Source organism: Acipenser ruthenus, chromosome 1 (assembly GCF_902713425.1).
Source record: "Acipenser ruthenus chromosome 1, fAciRut3.2 maternal haplotype, whole genome shotgun sequence".
NCBI lineage: Eukaryota > Metazoa > Chordata > Actinopteri > Acipenseriformes > Acipenseridae > Acipenser > Acipenser ruthenus.
In genome coordinates, this window is record NC_081189.1 from 33251293 (window position 1) to 33270977 (window position 19685).

General features: G+C 37.7%; 1 protein-coding gene across 5 annotated transcripts in view; it reads right to left on the reverse strand.

The window, feature by feature from the left end:
• Positions 1-19685, reverse strand: part of LOC117409281 (ankycorbin) — a 66188-nt gene that overhangs the window by 10553 nt on the left and 35950 nt on the right. For 4 of the 5 annotated variants that reach the window (XM_059023949.1, XM_059023938.1, XM_034015069.3 and 1 more), the window contains 7 exons: positions 17122-17252; positions 11263-11351; positions 10548-10612; positions 8498-8555; positions 6697-6767; positions 2663-2769; positions 1230-1417 (listed from right to left, as the gene is read on the reverse strand). In XM_059023949.1, coding sequence (XP_058879932.1) covers positions 1230-1417; positions 2663-2769; positions 6697-6767; positions 8498-8555; positions 10548-10612; positions 11263-11351; positions 17122-17252 — 709 coding nt within the window. The remainder of the gene's footprint in view (positions 1-1229; positions 1418-2662; positions 2770-6696; positions 6768-8497; positions 8556-10547; positions 10613-11262; positions 11352-17121; positions 17253-19685) is intronic. The other variant, XM_059023928.1, reaches the window with a different exon arrangement.

Here is a 19685-nt window from a genome sequence, read left to right on the forward strand (position 1 = left end):
ACACACAGACACAGACATACTATTGTGTAGCATAATAATATTCAATAAAACAAAATAAAATTATTTTAAGAAAAAATTACAATTTAACCTAAACCCTAGAGTCAACATTCCTATATTAACAGCAATTCTGGAGCCCAGAGAGGTTTTTATGCTCAGACGAGACAAGTCTCGGTTATAAACTCCTATCTGTACAGTACAATACTAGCAATGGCAGATGACATGGTCTGATCCCTGGTTTTAATTGGAGGAGCAACTCAAACCCTCCAGCCCACTGCTGAAGCACTGCTAGAGTGTGCTTGATTATGAGTGACGTGTTGAATAATGGAAATTTGGTTTAGCATTACATTTTCTGAAGACTTTAAAAAGTAACCAGAAAAAAAACAAAAAGAAATCCATCCTAACAGTAGGAAAATTTTTAAAACTTGACAAAGTTAAATACGAAGCCAGCATGTTGTTGACATGTGTAGATGACGGGAGTTGTAGTTTTTTGCTGCATTTCTTCTGATTGGAAACACCTTTCATCATGTACCAGATAAACTACTATTCCCAGAAGACACTGCGCGACCGTATGCCTTTTGCATTGCGACACCGGTAGCATCAGTAAAGAAAGTTATATTTAATACTACTTATATATTATGATCCTACTTCCTTTCTCTGGGAACAAGAACACTAGTTGTTGGTGTTGTTTTTTTCTCTGTTCGTGTTTGTTGGATGTCGTATTTATATTATTTTAGCCCTTCCCCAGCAGTGTTCAGATTAAGTCTATAGTATAAGATTTGTGTCTGCCTTTCTCCTGCCATAATAACTTTGTTTAGAATTTTTTTTTTTTTTGCAAAGTATGTTAGTGACGTGGTCTTGAAATTGAAATGGTATCTCAATGTTGTACACAGTGCATTTTTAAACACACACTGGCATAGTAGTATTATTTGCACTCAATGTAAACTATACTGTATTTAAATGTTAATTTTGCATTGTGACCTTGACTGCCCTGTAACACTTGTAAGTCACCTTGCATGAAGAAGAACAAGAACAAGAACAAGAACAAGAACAAGAACAACATGTTGTCAGTCTGAAACTGAATGCAATATTTTTGTTTGGATAATTTGCCTAAACACAGGAAATGCAGTTATAAAAAGAACACAGGAGAAAGGGGAGGGTGATTGATGTTAATCTTGAGAAGGTTTATAAATTAAACATATTCTGCACACGAAAGATGGCTGGGCACGCACCAGATTCTAGTGAGAACTTGCCAAGTGCCGCCTGAAGGAGGTTTTTGATCTCCGCATTTCCGGATAGCTTTGAGTAGTGAAGCGCATCATGGCCCAACGTATCCACCAGCCTTAGGTCAGCCCCCTTCTGAATCAGGATCTCTGCTGTCTTCAAACTGCTGCTCTCACAGGCCATCATTACGGCAGTTCTGTGCATTGGGCGTTAACAGGAAGAAGGAAATTTAAAACTACTGCAAGGCAGTATACAAGAGTTTAAGCAAATAAAATCTGTTTTCCTCTGAAGTTTGGACTAAAAACAGACTAGAAGTAAAGACCAGTACATAACACAGACAACACACTTTAAATGTGTTCATGGTTTGCTTTAAATATAGAAATTCCAATACAAACATGGTAATGATTTGTCCATATTTTGGTCTTAAAAGAATTTTTAGGCTTTATTGTGTAAAACAAGATAAGGTAATTGGTGTAAATTCTGGACATGTCAGCAGCCCAGCATTAATTAGATGTCTTGACAGATTATGATCTAATGCAGGCTTTAGTGTTTGACATCACTGCTTAAAAGAAGACTACTAGAATGGCAGTTTGCCTAAATCTTACTCATACATTATGGTGTCAGTAAGTGATGACTAAATCTGTACTCGTTGGAGAATTCATGGAGGCAATTGAATTTGTAATGAAACCATTTTTTAAATACAATATATATATATATATAAATAGATTGGGTTAAGAAGGCAGTCATTTTTATTATTATTATTTTGTTTTTTTGTATGACTTTGATTGAGTGTTCAAAGTTTTTTGAAGAATGAAATGTTACAACAATGATCAGTCCAGAATCTTACAGCAGAAGACTTGTAGGAAAACACAGAAACATAAAACATAAAAATGCAACAAAATCACGTGTTAGAAAGGATCATAATTCCCCCATGCAATATATCTGAAATGAAAGCAGGGATTAACAGTGTCCCCTAAATCTTTTCTACAGTACAGGGAATGCATTTGGCACAGGTTCTTTTGTGCATCATAAATAAGCCTAAATCCCTGATGATTCTGTTTGTATATTGTTTTCTGTTTTTGCCATCTGTTTCAGGGTCATACAATACTGCAGGTCATTTAAAATGCTGTATAGTTTATAAAATTATGATGTCATCCACTGCCAATCAATATACACCATGTGCTGGCCAGACTCTCTCCTTAGCCAATTGGAAATCCAACATCTGTATTCCTGACAAGCTTGGAAACTGGATATAGCAATTGCAGAAGAAATGGCAGTAATTCCCCTCCCCCTCACATTAATAAAATATCAGAAAATATCTAATTCTCTCATATTCAGTAGTCAGTTCAGTACACTGTACATGTTTAAATACAATTACAAAACAGCAGTAAGTCAAGTAATATCTGAATTATACCTCAATCAGATAATATCTGGATTATACCTTCCTTTTTTGTCACATGCGTTGATGTCTGCTCCATGGTCTATCAGGCATCTACACACCTCCTCGTGGGTATTCTGGGAGCAAAGGAGAAGTGGGGTGCATCCTTCCTGTAACAAAAAAGGAAAAGAAAAATAAATAAATAAATAAATAAAATTAAAAACGCATAAGATTAAGATTCAGGCATCCTTTTCCCCCTATGCAAGTAAAGTGGAATTATATTTTTCTGACTATTACTGACTAGTGTGCTATACAGTTCTAACAAGTAGCAAGTTAATCAAACCAGAATTGTTGAATTTTAATGGTCTCTCATGTTTTCTGAATTTCTGTATATTTACTGTATACACTGTAGAACCTCATAGAAATGAAGCATTAAAAGCCATTTAGAAACATCTTGGAACAGATGCACATTTTAAAACTTGACAAAGCATATCCATTCTGCCTTGGAATCTAGTGATGGTGTTTTGAAGTGGAAAAGGTAATGGAGTACTCATAAAAAAATTCTGCCACACTTAATAAAAGTTTTATTAATGGTCCAAATCAGCATACATATTTTTGCTGTGGTAATTTCACAGCAAGGCCACATGTATTCGAGCACTGCTGCCTATTGCAACATTTGGAAACTGTTCAGCAGGACGCTCGTCCCGGGGTAGGGGGGTGGGGGTCATACGCATCATACACATGGGAGGGGTCGTACCCAAAAAACACTCATTATCATATAATAGACGTATCCCTCCCAACTCAACACAACACGACCATCATGACAGTAAAAATAGACATAATGAAACGTTCTTACTTTTGTATAAGTTAGTGATCAGCAGATGTGTCAGCCGCACGAAGAGCACAGCGTGTGGTTTTCACCAACTCTACTGTGCAGAATAAATGTTTTTTTTTCTATGGGTAAATATCAGGACTTTCTTCCTGTGCATCGGGACACGGGACATTTGCTAGGAAATCGGGACTGTTGGCATGTATGCTATTGTGCGTTTGGACTTAAACATTTATAGATGCCTACTGCAAAAAGCAACTGACTTTAAAAAAAACAAAAACAAAAAAAAAACACACACACACACAATGTGTACCGGTACAGTGGTATTTAAACTGTTCGGTACTGTAGGTAGGGTGAAATAAACTTACCACTGCTAACTGGAATTGTGATGAGATAAACAGGTATTAAAAGAAGAAAACAATAGTTTCTTTAATTTTTTAGTATTCTCCACTGACTATTACATATGCTGAGAGACATGTACTGTAGTATTCAATCATGGTATCATTCCACTATCACTCTTAGTGCCAACTAGATCTACCTCACCCTAGATGGTCGATTATTGCAAACTCTGAAGAACTTTGTGCCACACTAATTTGAAAACCTTCAAAATAAACACAGTCCACTTCATAGCACTTTTTCTTTTTTTTTGATCAACGCTTTAGATTGAACTCTAATGTGCAGAACTTGGCTCAAAGCTGCAGTGCTGCAACACTGGCACATCACAAAGCCACTTGAGTTGTGGTTTTGAAATGGTATAAACAGACATGAAACACTTTTAACTACTTTTCTTTTTTAATGCACAAAATGTAGATGCTTTATTTATTTATTTATTTATTGTAAATTCCCCACCACCACAGGATTGCAGTCTTAAATCTACTGTAGAAGCATTTCCAAATATAGCACACATTTTAACAGACAAAAATAATAAAATAATAAAATAGCTTTTGGCAAACTGGATTTACCAAGTATTGCTGTGCATTTTTTCCAGGTTTCTCTGTGGTAAGAAGCGGCCATCAAGTATCAAACTTTTTTTTTCTTTTAAACATCATCTTAAAGCTTAAGATTAATTGATATTTTTTTTATTTTATTATAAAAAATATACTTCTTGGTTTCTTTTAGTAGACTTCAAAAAATGATTATAAGCCAATGGTATGTCAACTTCTGGCAGATGGTACATGTTTCTTTCAACCCACTGTTCAATGCAGTCCAGATGTGCCTTTTGTTCTGTCATTACTAACTGATGGAATTGTTTAAATGCTGTACAGTGTATTAGTGAACTATTCAATATGTTCCACAAGACCTGGATTGCAAACTAAACACAAAATGAGTCAATAAAACTAATAGCTATGTGAATACTGACAGCCTAATAGCTGAAAGTAATACATTAGACTACTCATTGGCTTTTAAGCCCTAAGAGCTATGCAACAAATTCAAAATTGCCACCCATTCATTTTGAGATGGCGCCACTGCCAGCTAACTAGAACAAGTTAACCGTAATTAACAAAAAAAAAAAAAAGCTTTATAGCAGTCTGTTTGGACAGGAAGTTTGAATAAACATAATTTTAACCATCAGCACGACTATCTTGGGACTAGATTTATTATGTTATTGCATTTCCTTCGGTAAGAAGCAAAAATGAAGAGAGACTCCTACCAGCCCCATAACCACTTAAACGTTAAACTCCACTCAGCTTCATTTACTTGTCTTCAGCAAGGACACCAAGGTCTTAATTTCATTCACGATTTTCTGAAGTCACAGGAAAATGTTCATAGTTCTACTGGAGGAGCTCTGGGTCTGTTTTTAAACAACTGGATTTGGAGATCTAATGAACATTTTTTTGAAAAAATTACAAAGAATCAGTACTATAATATTCTGGTCCAACATGCTTGTTCCAGTATTTTAGCACTACTTAGAATCTATTGGTGTACGGTACTTGAAGTCTCAGGTGGACAAGGCAAAGCCAACAAATCAAACCATGCCTGCTTAATCCATCAAGTTTGCTCAAGGAGTGAATTAGACAGCTTGTTACATCCTTTTTGTACATAACAGTACTTCTAGTGCATATCCTAATTCGTTTGAAGCTATGCCACATTTCCAAATCCAAACAGTGAACTATGGATACCTCAAACTTTGAAAAGTTTCTATATGCTACCTACCCATGAGCAACCCTAACAGCACTGGCAGCTGGATATTTTCATTTGGAAGTGTATATGCAGTTGCCACTTTGGATTTAATACATTGTGCATGGAATTACTGTAAGTTTAAGGGGGGGGGGGGGGGGGGAAATAGCTTTGATATTGAACGGCTGAAATGGCCAATAACCAATCATTATATAAATCAAAATATATACATGTATGTACCTTATATGAGGTAAGTGCTGAGGTTGACAATTGAAGTGTAATGTAGGGAGCTTTTGTCTTTGAACCGACATGTTTCAAGCAAGTCTGAGGTCTTAAGGGTAGCTTTATGGGAAAGTGTTTACTAGAGACACACAATTTAACGTGTTGGTACCCATATTCAGCGATTGGTGCGGCAGAGTTAAGTGTTTTTACATTATTAACTCTGTTTTGCATATTTTTGTTCCAATTTGTGAGGGCCAGCTTGTATATGTAGAATTTCTGAGTCACAGCTTTAAATCACAGCATGATTTTTTCAAAGCATGTGAAGCCTCTTCTATAAATTATCTGTACTGTTCTTTTTTTCCTGCCAATGGTAACCAAACATTGGTTTTAAATTCCTGCCTCATACAGTACATGTCAGAAGAATTGAAGTGAGACGGGTAGCCAGCCAAATGTAGCGGATCAATACACCTAGACTTTGATGACATTCCAAATAGTTCCTGCATAGTTGGGAGGCATGTTTCAAATTGCTGAATACATGACCATACATCAACTTAAGTGACAAGGAATTTAAATAATAATCCTCTTTGAGCCCAGTTGCATTAATCTTGCAGAGATTTGCAACACTTACAATAAAACCCACATCAAGACATTAACTCTACCACGGCTGTGGGAACGATGCACTGCTTCAGCTTTCTTTCACCAGCCAGGATGCAAAGAAGATTACCAGCACATGCATCACAGGAACTCCCTGCCATCTGGACAGTAGCTGATTGGTTCGGGAATCAACCTATAGCAGCCAACAATCTAAAGCATACCACCCCTCTCTAAAGGAACAGATTGGAAAAGCATGTTGCATTAAAAACCATGCTTAACCTGTTAAACAAAGTGTGACAATGTGTAAAAGAAACCCAAATAAGGAACTACATACCGCATCTTTGACATTCACAGGACAGTTTTGCTCACACAGCAGCTGAACAATTGGAGCACTGCTACATGCTGCTGAAAAAGTTAAAATAAAATCAATTAATGCACCACGGAAAAACATTACTGCTCAATTATTAATCATTTTCTTTATTAAAGTCATCAGTGCTGGTACATCTCAAAATCTTCCAAATACAGTAAGTGGCTTTAACACCAGACAAACTCAGGTTTAATATCTAGAAACATGCATCAGAGCAGTACTCATGGCACCTTGACTGACCAAGAACTTATTCACTTATAATTACAAATCACAGACTGTCAGACCCTTCAAATAATCAGGATTCCCAAGATTGCCTTCCGAAAGTTTCTCAGTTAAACTCTGGAGGGATTACCCTTTAAGACTTACTAAATGTTAGAAACCATACCATTTACAGTAAGCCATGGGTGACAATATTATCAGTTATTTGTGTTGGTGACTTACGGAGACTAGGGTGTGTGAACTATGCATCAGCCGCAGAGTCACTTACGTCTCACCCGAAAGACGGAGCACAAGGAGGTTAAGTGACTTGCTCAGGGTCACACAATGAGTCAGTGGCTGAGGTGGGATTTGAACCGGGGACCTCCTGGTTACAAGCCCTTTTCTTTAACCACTGGACCACACAGCCTCATATACCTCAAGGCCCTCATCCATTTTACAGCTGTGTAGTTTTTTGGACAGATGCTTGCTGTGGGTGGTTTAGAAACATGAAAACCACCAAACAAACTGGTTTTCATTTCAATTAAGCCCGTTCAAACATAATCAAAAAGCAAAGATCTAAGCCAGCTATCGTTGCTAGGGAAGGTAGCACCATAAATCATGTGTTCTTTGCTTGTTATGTCTACTTTCTTGAATTAAAAGGCTGCAACGAATGTAACTGAAGACTTTTCTGTGTTTTAATGTGGTTTCACTTAATTATAATGTAAACCATGTGTTTGAAACTGTAAAGAGACAATTTAGGGATAAAATTATCTAAAATTGGAACTTGCAATAGGTGCTTATCCATCACAAAAATTGGTGCCATGCAATCAAAATAAATGTGGTGTGACTGCTATAGATGTTATTTACATTTTAGTGTCTCTTCCAATAATACCTACTTAAATTAAATAGCGTGTATTCTTCCAGCTGGCTTTACCATATACCCCCCAGCTTATTTTCCTGTAAACAAGCTGTCAAAGTCACTTACGAGCACAGGCTGCACGTGCCCCACACAGATATACATATTATGCCAAAAACATGATTTTGTGGCCAAATTCAGTAATTATTAATTTAAAAAAAGATCTGCCAAAATTTGAAGATTTCCTGATTAAAATCCAAATATTCTGTATGTCTTATTTTCTCATTTGAACAATTTACACTCAATTAAGACCCATTTTTTCCCTTTGAGATTAATACAAATTCCATAAGTCAGTGATTTTCTGTTTTTCACACAGTATATGAAGGTTGACTGAGTTCCAACAAAATCTGTTTTTCCATTCAGGGCACTTTTATTATCTACACACAAAATGTAATGTTTAAGCTGTGTCTTGTAAGAGCCATTAACTTAAGCAAACATAGGTAGTTAATCGCAAACAGTAAAGTTTTATTGGTCATTTAATGAAGTGTAAACTAAAATGTGCACAGTGTGGCCTACTTTGCTATTCAAAAAACACTGTGCACTGTACTCCAAACTATGACCTTAAAGAATGTATGATTGTTTCGTCTACATGAGAATTAAATAAGAATTTATTATTTTCAGTTATGAAATTTCCTCCATCTACAGTCAAATTACCTGCATAGTGTAATGCTGTTTTTCCTGAGCTGTCACCGCCTTCAATTGTGCATTTGCTCTGTTGGGGGGGGAGAAATAAATAAATAAATAAATTATATATATATATATATATATATATATATATATATATATATATATATATATATATATATATATATATATATATATATATATTTCATTTCTGTTACTCATTAGTTTTGAATTAATATTTTAAAACAAAAACATGCTAAACATATAGCTTAATATACAGGTAGTGGACAAAAAAATGGAAACACCTGGGTAAATGAGGGACTCCAAGTATATTGAAAGCAAGGGCTTCCATACAGGTGTGGCTTAGGTGTGAGCAGCCAGTTTCATCAAAAACGGTCCGCCGAGAACTCCACAGAGCGGGATACCATAGTGGCCCAACGCCATATTAAGTGACTTTACATTGGTGTTCCCATTTTTTGTCCACTACCTGTACATCCTGAGATTTTCTCTGTGTGTGCATTCAGTCAACCTCGGTTAACTCGAAACCCCACAAGGACTTATCCGAGGTGTCAAGTTAACCACGGGTGCAATGAGCCATGGCATTAACGTGCATATAAGTAATAGAACTCCCACGTTTACAGTATTACAGTATTTACAAGTTTATTTTTTAGTGAAATGTCCTTATGAAAACAGTTGAAAGAACTGCAGTGAATGAATCAATTACAGTATACAGTACTGTACAAATCTGGTACAACTCGTATAGTTCGATTGAAATAACAATTAATAAAATAACTACAGCATTACTTTTACAAAAATAATCCAACCACAAACTGTTGACTATACTTTTAGGTATTAGCTTGTACTGTCTTGTACTGTCTGTTTAAATAGGAAAAGTTAACAAATGTACATTATACAGAATTAACTCGGTGAACAAAGACAATAATAAACAACCTACAGTTTCACAGAGAAATCAAACACTGGCGATTGTTTCGCATGCAAAAACATGCACTTTGAAAGTTCTGCTGACAAGCTTGTTATCACAAATAACCTGAGCTTTAAAGCCAATTGAACGAGAACGCATTTTTCGCTTCTCACTCATTATGAACTGACACTAACCAGCTGCACTTGGTTATTGCGAATGAATGAACAATCCGTTTCCAGTCAGAGGTCAGTCACGTGAAACGACAGCGTCAAGTTATCCACTAGTCTTTTTAATAGTTTTTATGCCTTCAGTACCAGGAATAAGTGTCGAGTTACAAGTAAAGTGTGGGTGTCAAATTTAAAAAAATTAAAAAGAGGCAGGGTGTATACATTTTACATGGAGAAAATTCAAGACCAAGACTGTCTGTCAAATTAAGCGAATGTGCCGAGTTATCCACCAGACGAGTTAACCGAGGTTGACTGTATGTATGTATGTATGTACGTGTAGTCTGAGTCCTTGAAACAAACTCAAATCAAATTTTCATTCAACTAGTGGTAGTCGTGGGGGAACAGTTTACCTAACGAGCATTGTCTGATATCCCTCAGGAAAAATACACAAATCATTTAAAAAAATAAATAAAAATAAAAAGATTTTCAATTTATTTTTTCTAGCTAGATTATTCTATTATTTGCATGCCTTTTTCAACTTGTCTGTCACTACCTTCTTTTCTTTTGGTCTTTGGATTTGGAGGTGCGATTTGAATTCAGGGACGACTTCAATTTGAGTAAACACGATATTTGTTATATAAACTCATACCTTACACATCTGATAACTAAAAGATATAAAGTAATTTTGAATTTTGACCTTGTGTTCCCACTTTTGGTACTAAGTATTGGAGACTGACCCATATGCAGTGTCCTATACACACATAGAAAATTAAGTCACTCTATTCAATTAAAAAAATTAAATCCTGTTGTTTTTAACTTACAGGCCAAATTGTGACATGCTGTATCTAGGGAAACATTATGGAATAATTAGACAATTTCTGAAAGTGGCCAAGCCACTCTTGCTCCACTTGAGCAGGAATGAACCAAATACAAATTCCCATAGCTTGATATACAATTATTCATATTACTGCCATACTGTATGTACATTTACCTGAATAAGCTTTTTGGCACATTCTTGGTGGTTGTTTTTCGCCGCAAGGTGTAAAGCAGTACAACCTATATAAAAAGATAAGACGTCATTAGGTTTCAGAACACAAACAGCATTAGTCATGCAGTACATGCGGCAGAAAGCATACATCAGATTACAACTATGAATGCCAGCAAGAATCATGCCAACTCTAGTCTCTGCAACAGGCCCAAGCTTGACACATCAAAAAGATTAGGAATTACAAAGTGATTAATTTATAGAATTCATAGAATAAGCAAATGTTTACGTATTCAAAATGTAGAATAGCTAGGTAATAAAAAATAAGAGTATGATAATAAACATCTGAAAACCTGTAAACAACTATGCTGTATCACATGGCTCTAAACCCAGTTCCTAGGGTCTGGACACAATTCAGTTCATGATAACTTAATTCAGTATTAAATGTAAACTTGCTGAGCCCCAACTACAGATGTATCGTGCTATTACTATAGATATAGTGATATACAGTAGAGGTGCACTTAAAAACTAAATGAAAGTATTGTGGGTTAAATATTGGTTGGGGAAAAAAGTCAAGATGATCAGCATTTGCAGCTTGGTCTTGCAGAAAGTATCCTTCTATTTAATTTACATATTCAAATGTAAGGGACATGTAATATGAACAACAAAAACAACATGTATAAAATACACTTTGCAGTATCCAGGAAACAAGAAAATGTACCTGATGCATCCAGTACAGTCACATCGACTCCATGTGAAAGAATCACTCCCAGGCACTCGGCTTGCCCTTTTGCTGCAGCCAAGTGAAGGCTGAAAGAACAGTAGAAAATACAATGTTATTTTAATTGTTACAGTCAGAATATGAAATAAAGTTTAACACTGTTAAAGTACACAGGTGAAGCTTTTAAAGGGCAATAAGAACCTTGAATGTATTGACCAACTGCCTCATCTAGTGTCATTGTGTTTGCCATGGTTTCTTTAGTACAAGAATCTTCATGCACACAACACTGCAAGCATGGACAACTATAAACAGATTAATTACCACATATGTCTTCTAAAACCAATAGTGCAATGAAAAAATACCATCAAGCTTGCTGTGCATCAAAAATATGAAATCTAGGAGACTCAGAAGTATGAAGATCATTTGCCTGAAATAACAATCCTGCCCCCTAATATACATTGTGGTTAATTTACTGTATATGCTACCGCAGGGTGTCCACAGGATTCCTGATTAGCTCTGTCTTCAAATGTTAAGATGATCAAATCTAAAATTGCCAGGATTCAAGTACAACTATAGTCAATTGGAAAAATCATCACCACAGTTGTTGGCACAACTGGCACAACTTGTTTTATTTGCCATACTACAATAACATACTGTATAATAGCATATAATAGCAGTACAAGTAAATAAGAAATGCTGTTGTGGTTTTACTTTATTTAAACATTAAAATATACAAATCAAGGAAGAATTCAAAACCTGTGTCGCAGATTATTTTATTAATATATCCCTGACTTTATACTGATTACAGATTATACATGATTAAAAAAACTAGGTCTCGGGGCTCCCGAGTGGTGCATCCGGTAAAGGCGCTCCGCGTGGAGTGCAGGATGCACCCTATAGACTGCCGGTCCGGGTTCGGGGGATGGGCAGGGTGTCCTCTGTTCACCACGCACCAACGACCCCTGTAGACTGTCTGGGTACCTACGGGCTTGCCTGTAAGCTGCCCAGAGCTACGTTGTCCTCCGACGCTGAAGCTCTGGGTTGGCTGCATGGCGGGCCTGCAGAGTGAAAAAAAGCGGTCGGCTGACAGCACACGCTTCGGAGGACAGCGTGTGTTCGTCTTCGCCGCTCCCAAGTCAGTGCAGGGGTGGTAGCGGTGAGCTGAGCTTAAAATACAATTGGATATGTCAAACGGGAGAAAAGCAGGGTAAACTTAATTTACGACATGTGAATAACCAAAGGACTCTTAGCACAATAAAATGGGATTAGTAAAATTGTTAATAAAGTCACTAAGAGTTTAGAAAACAGATTTGAAATTGTATTGGTTAGCAGTCTTTTAAAGGTTTGTCTCATTAACAAAGAATTTCATTCCTTTTTACTCGGATCCTATGAACATGCTTATGCATCTTCCCTTCCAAACCTCTTTCTAAAACACCTATTCACTGGAGTCTAGCATTTTCTTTTGTACAGCATCAGGGACCATGAACAGCAAACTGGACTTCTGATCATTAAATATAGAATGAACATCAAACAAAGAAATGTGCAAGTGCACTAGCAACGCCTAACAATCCTGTAATACAAAATTAACAGCCGTTTCTTTCTTTTTTTATTTTTCTTTTATTTAAAAAGGTATCCTGTCGTCCATTAATCACCTGCCAATTCTGTTCCACTGTTAACGCTGCTTAAAAACATATTGCAAAAAACAAAATTATACCACAACTTTTGTGGTCAATGTGCAGACCAATAGTAGCTACGTAGGAAGAAACAACCACAGTTAAGAGCGTTGTAAGCCTTGCTGGATATTAACGCAGTATTGCAGAAGAATATGCCCCATATCAATTCTGGTCAAGTGCTTTAGAAAAACTACACTTCTGATTTTTATCACCGAATGCATGCAAGGATGTGTCACAAAGTACATTGCTGCCATTACTTGGAAGTTGGACATTTTACAATGGTTGCCTTTACTGCAGGCTACCAATGCAAGTTGAATGTGAACATATTGTTCACATGATAAAGGCCCAATAGTGATTCAAACAATACCAATATTTAGCTTACCAGAATATTTAGTTAGAGACAGCTATGGTTTCATTCTTAGGTTTACATAGGCCACCTCTAAATCCTCTTTTGGTCATTCACTTTTTTGTAATGCATGTTTAATGATTTACATTTTAATGTAAATATCTGAAATATTTGTATCCCATCAGTCCTTTGTACATCAAAGTAAAAAGGAAATAAAACCAGCTGGCAGCCTTCATCAGGAATTTAACATGTTGCAGATACATTCTAAGGCTTAAAGTTATTACAAATTGCTAGCATGAGAGCTACAGTTTCTTATAGCCATTATTTAAGGCACTTTTCACATGACAAATCAAAACTTAGGCAGCAAAAATAGACTAACAAAAAGACTGGATTAACCAATAGTCTGATCTAAGCGTCTTTCCGGTTTCAAATGTTTCATTTATCAAATGCATCCATCAAAAGGTCAAATAAAAAATGTTAATGGTCAAAGTCTCTCTAGACCAGGGGTGGGCAATTCTGGTCCTGGAGGGAATTCTTGGTGATACATCTCCCTCCTGACCTGTGAGGGCGCTGTGTAAAGGGAACAGAGTACCCTGGATGGGATGGCCAGACATTCATTCCCAGGGTTAAGTGGAAGTTGGTCATCTAGAAAGGGGGTGGAGCTCCGGTACACTAAATCATAGACCCGGAAGGGAAACTATGTGGCAGCCGTGGATTGGAGGAGCTGTTGCACTTGTTAACCAAGGAGTCATGATAGATGGTACAAAAGGGGACAGAGCGATGTCATCTGTTCTTTTTGTAACAGTTAATGCTGTCGCCAAAGGCCAGCACTAAACCCGGACAACATTGCAATATATCATGGAGAACTGTAAATACACCACGAGCACTTTATCACTCACTGTGGACTTGTATTTGTGTTTTGTGTTACGTGTGGGTGTTTAAGAACGGGACTGTTTATTTTGGGGCCAAACCTGAGGATTACAGAAAAGCAATACACGCCACTGTATTGCTTCTCATTATCATTGTTTATTCTTTACCGTTGTACTTGGGTCATCAGACCAATTGGATTGTAAAAATAAAACATCATTACACCTGGATTATCATTTCTGTCTGTTCATTAATCACTGCGGCATTACATGCACACAGTTAACCACTTTGCCACACTGATTAGAAGGCTTTCTTTGTTGTTCTCCAAGTTGCTGCAGTGACATTGTCGATGCTATAACGAGTTACTGTAAATGAGATACTGTTTTAGCAGACAGATTTCATTAAGTAAACATTTATTTGAATGTTTTTGGAATTAAAAGTATAAATGCAAAACCGTGTCACATTTTTTTTTGTGAATGTGCTAAGTCAGCGGTTCTCAATCTTCGTGGCACTGCGACCCCCTTCTACCAATAAAAATTACTTCATGACCTCACTGCTCTGTATTACTGCAGAATAGTTAGTATTGTTAAGTAAAATATGCATTACAAGGCAATATCATCAAAACCAAAATACAGCCATTGCTTATTTTTACAGCCAACAGTATAAAAAATAATAATACTTTTTTAAAAAATTACATTGCTTACCTAATGGGAGGGGTGAGCTTGCATGGATGAACACTAAAGCTCTGTGTGGCTGAGGTAAAGGCAAAGGTCATCTTCAACAGTGAGACAAGTCATGTACTTGTTTTTTAGTAAAGTGAGTGCAGAAAAACCTGATTCACAAAGGTAGGTAGACAGGAAAGGCATGAGCACTTTCAAAGCTGCAGATGATAGCTCTGGATATTCTTGTCGCACAGAAATCCAAAAGTTAGCAAGAGGCTGCTGAGAAAATCTGAGCTTCAGTGTCTCGTCACAAGAAAGGTCCATCAATGTTTCTTCTGCTGCAAGTGGTAAATTTGGTAGGTTTCTAATCCGCCCCTCTGCTTTCCGATCCTTTTCAGGGAAGTACTCTCGAAAGTGTAGCTGAAGGCTTTCCAGGTGGCTGGTGAGAATGGATTGTAAGTCACTCTTTGAAAAGGGGCTCTCATCAAAAAAGTTATCTAATAAAATAAATAGAATGCTGCCAGACTGCCACGACTTATACTGCAAGGCCAGCTTCTTGATCCAGCTTTCATCATCTTCAAATTTAATGTAGGTCAGCATCTGACACATCAGTTGTTTCATCCAATTGAATAGCAAATAAATAAATAAATAAATAAATAGATAAATACTTTGCTTTACCTTGACGATTGCTTGGCACCAGTGTCATTAGACAGGGGAAGCGAATCAAGCTGGCTGGCAGCACTTTGTCCCATCATAATCAAAACCACCTGTTTGGCACATGGTATAAAAAAAAGCTTCTCCAATATTGTGGGGTTTACAGGTTTTGGCTATCCAGTGTGACACAGCAAAAGATGCACAGAGAGCCTTCTCATTAGTTGTAGCCACTAACCTGAGTACTTTTGTCTGGCCACTTAGCTCTGTTAACTTTCAATGAAAGAAATCGCTAGGTTTCCCTTGAAGAGAACCGTGCTTTGTCTGCAAGTGTCGCAACATTTTCAATGGTTTTAAACTCTCCTTAGCCAGCACCACCCACCACGCACTGTGGCCATGGCTCCTCTTCAGAACCAAACCAGGTAAAACCGTATTACAAATATTGATCATACTTTCGGGTTTTTGGTTTTTTGCTGCGGATCGGATCCTTGTTGTCAGCACTTCTTTTGCCTGAGTGCCGCTTGACTCCCTTTCATTACTAACGTTTATAATACTCTTCTTCAGAAAACGCTCCATTTTAAAATACTGTAGCAAAATATTACTGCTGGAAAAGAAGGAACACGGACAGATACTAGGTAGGGAGGGATAGAAAATAAAAGGAGAAAAAACCAAAACCATACAACAAAATAAAAAGGGTAAAACAAAACAAAAAGTCTCGTACACTACACTTTCTTTATCGTTTTCCAGTCGGACAGAAGCTCCCACCAATCTCTAAACTGGCTCGTGGAGCACAGATTTCACCCAATATTTATACCCCAAGTCCCATGTGCACCTTTGCCGTGCTGGCGAGGTGTCAGTCCCAGTGCAGAACTAGCAGTACATTGCATCCAGCAATGTACTGCTAGTTCTTTGTAACAGGGTGATGTGTTACGTGTGTGGGTAGTACTGACACACTGACAGACACAGAGCACTGGTGTTGATACACCGCTCTGGCAAGCAGATTTAATTTTCAATACAGGACTGACACTAGGGTACCAGCAATGATTTGCCTTTGTTCCTAAGCAGTTCCTAATTGTGCTGGATATTTTAACGGCTTTAAACACTGAAGGACCAGTCAGCATGCAGCATTCTAACACTCCTTCCCAAGGTATTTGTAACTCCGACGGTCTACTCTACCTTACTAGCTGGTAGCCTGTATTTAAATCCATTTTCATGTATTATTGACAAGCAGAAAAATTAAGGAGGCTTTCTTTATGGCGCTGATGTGAAAAAAATAAAAACAAAAACAAAGCAATAATTATACCTGGCCGATGGAACCACAAAAATAGGCAATAGGATTCCTGGACTGCTTTTAAGCAAAAAGCTGTAGCAGGCACCTATAATTGCTTTTGCATTTACGGCTCTAAATTAATCTCACAGTGGGCTTCCAACCTTCTTACTCAGTGAATTGCTTTTTCTACAGTAGAGAAGCTTTTTAGTTGCTTTTTATTAGGAAACACATGCACAGCACAATGCCTAGGATTTTCTATGAATTTTACACATTAACACAGTCATTTTCATCTGCGAATTTTACATTAATACAATCATTCTCATTTTTATGGAATATCAGCAAACAGCTGCATTCTTAACTACATAGAATTTTAGCATGTAAAAGACTTACGCTGATTTGCCCTCGCTGTCCAGTTTGACTGCATTGACTCCCTTTTTGGCCAGGAGCGAGGTCACTTTATCCACTTCGCCATGCTCCACAGCCTGCAGCAGTCGGTCATCATTCTTACTCCACTCGTGGGCCTGAAGAGAAGAACAAGAAACGAGCATTAAGAATGCAATTTGAAATTTTTAGAGCATTCCAAGGCAATTCTTAGACTTTTGTTCACAAGGACATTCTTTCTAAATGCAGTATTACAAAGTCTCACAGTCTGTCACTTTGGACTACGAGTATTCTTGTATATATTAACAGTTTCCAAAGCACAAAAGAAAAATCCTCTTGTTTAAAGATTTGGTTTGTTATTTTCTTGCAAAATAATTAAAGAAAACATAGATGTTTAATGTTTCTCCTTGAGCAGACAGTGTTAAGATTTTATCCGCGTAGGTTTGCAGCACAAATCCTAAAGCATGCTCAAAACCAGACATGTTGTTGCAGCTACTGCTGCTGTGCAATGAATCCTGCACCATGTAGGAAAAAAAAGGAATGCATCATTACTGCAGCGTTCTCCATTATTACATAACCTTCATAACTAAATATAAGCAAGCATGATGTTGCTGCTGCTGATAATGATGATAATAATAATAATAATAATAATAATAATAATAATAATAATAATAATAATAATAATAGTAGCAATAATAATAATAATAGCAGTAATAATAATAATAATAATAATAATAATAATAATAATAATAATAATAATAATAATAATAATAATAATGCAAAAAGACCTTACAACTGATACACAGTTCTATGAGCAGTTTCAGTTCCTGCAGCACCAGATCCATTGTATAATTTTTCAGCAGTGATGGTCAGTCTCATATGTTTTTGTTGGCTGAGCTGCTGGATAAAACCACTGAAAACAGCTGACTGCAGCATCTAGTAACACAACTGTACAGGTTGTCTAAAAGACTCCATTGAGAATGCTAGTCTCTGCATTAATGTGGCAAGTTGTGGCTTGAGCAGTCCATAATCTTTTTTGTGAAAAAAGAAATAAAAGGCACTTTTTCATATTAAAAGCAGCTATGTTTTAACACTGCTTCCATATGAGAGTTTCAGAACAGTCTATTCCCATTTAAGCTTATTATTATTATTATTTATTTGTTTATTTAGCAGATGTCTTTATCCAAGGCGACTTACAAAGACTAGGGTGTGTGGACTATGCATCAGCTGCAGAGTCACTTACAATTACATCTCACCCGAAAGACGGAGCACAGGGAGCTTAAGTGACTTGCTCAGGGTCATACAATGAGTCAGTGGCTGTGGACCTCCTGGTTACAAGCCCTTTTCTTTAACCACTAGACCACACAGCCTCCTATAGATAAGCATTATTAGATAAGCATTATTATCCTCCTGTGGATACAAATGTATTGTTGTATGTTTATGATTTGAAAAAGAATGGGTTATTATTATTATTAATATATTATTTTAGGTTAAAGCCCCATCCCTTTAAACGCGTGCAGAATGTGGTCATCTCCAGATTTATTAATTTATCACAGATCTGGAGATGGCCACCTGTACAAAAACCTGCAGCTCTGGCGGAACAGAGTGGAAAACATGAGAGAGACACAGGCGGTAAAGCTTTTAAATAAAACAATTGCTACTCGTGCTGGAAGGACTAGCATGATGCTTGTTTTGGCATCAATGTTTTTGTGTTCAAACTTTTATTTTGCTCTGTGAGCTGTGTTGTTTTTTTGTTTGTCCATTTTATTTATTTTTGAATAAATATGTGCACCAGCGCTTCAACTCGCAGTACCTGTGTGTGTGTGTGTGTTTGTGAACTTCCTGGTCTGGTGACATCACCACAAAGCTGTCCTGCCACACGGTGGAAGCAGTGGGATACAGCGCCTCAACGCACCCAGGCCAAAACAGGTACTGTGGGTAATATTGTTTTTGAAGAAGTGTTTTTTTTTGGAATGAAGAGTGGGGCTCCGGTGAAGGTCCTTTCCAGAAGGGAAATGAAGGGCCACCTGCCCAAGCATCCATCACCCAAAAGGGGGAGCCTGTGTCTCTAGCACCCAAGAGGAGGAGGCCGAGCGTCCGAAGCCCAAGAGGGGGGAGGGCAAGCCTCCACCGCAGGAGGAAGATTACCTACTGCCCCACCTCCACCACCATAGGAAGACTACCCACTGCTCCCGCCTCCACTGCCAGAGGGAGATTACCCGCATTGCCCGGATATGCCTGTTTGTCACTGCCCTGGGATTGTTATTGCCACTGGAAGCATTGTCGCTGCCAGCGTTGCCCCTACCAGTGGAGCCAGCCTGTTCGTTGTCATTAGAGAAGGGCCTCACACCGTGGCCGCCACCCGTAGACCCATAGTTGCCTCTGTTCCTGGGCAAGGACTTTTGGGACTTTAAAGGTGGAGGTGGCCGATGGGGCCATGTGAGCTGCGCACAAGGGGGGGGGGGGGGGGGGGGGGGGTATGTGGCACGTAAATAGGGGGCAGGGCGTGTGTGTGTGTGTGTGTTTGTGTGTGTACTTCCTGATCTGGGGACGTCACCACAAAGCCATCCTGC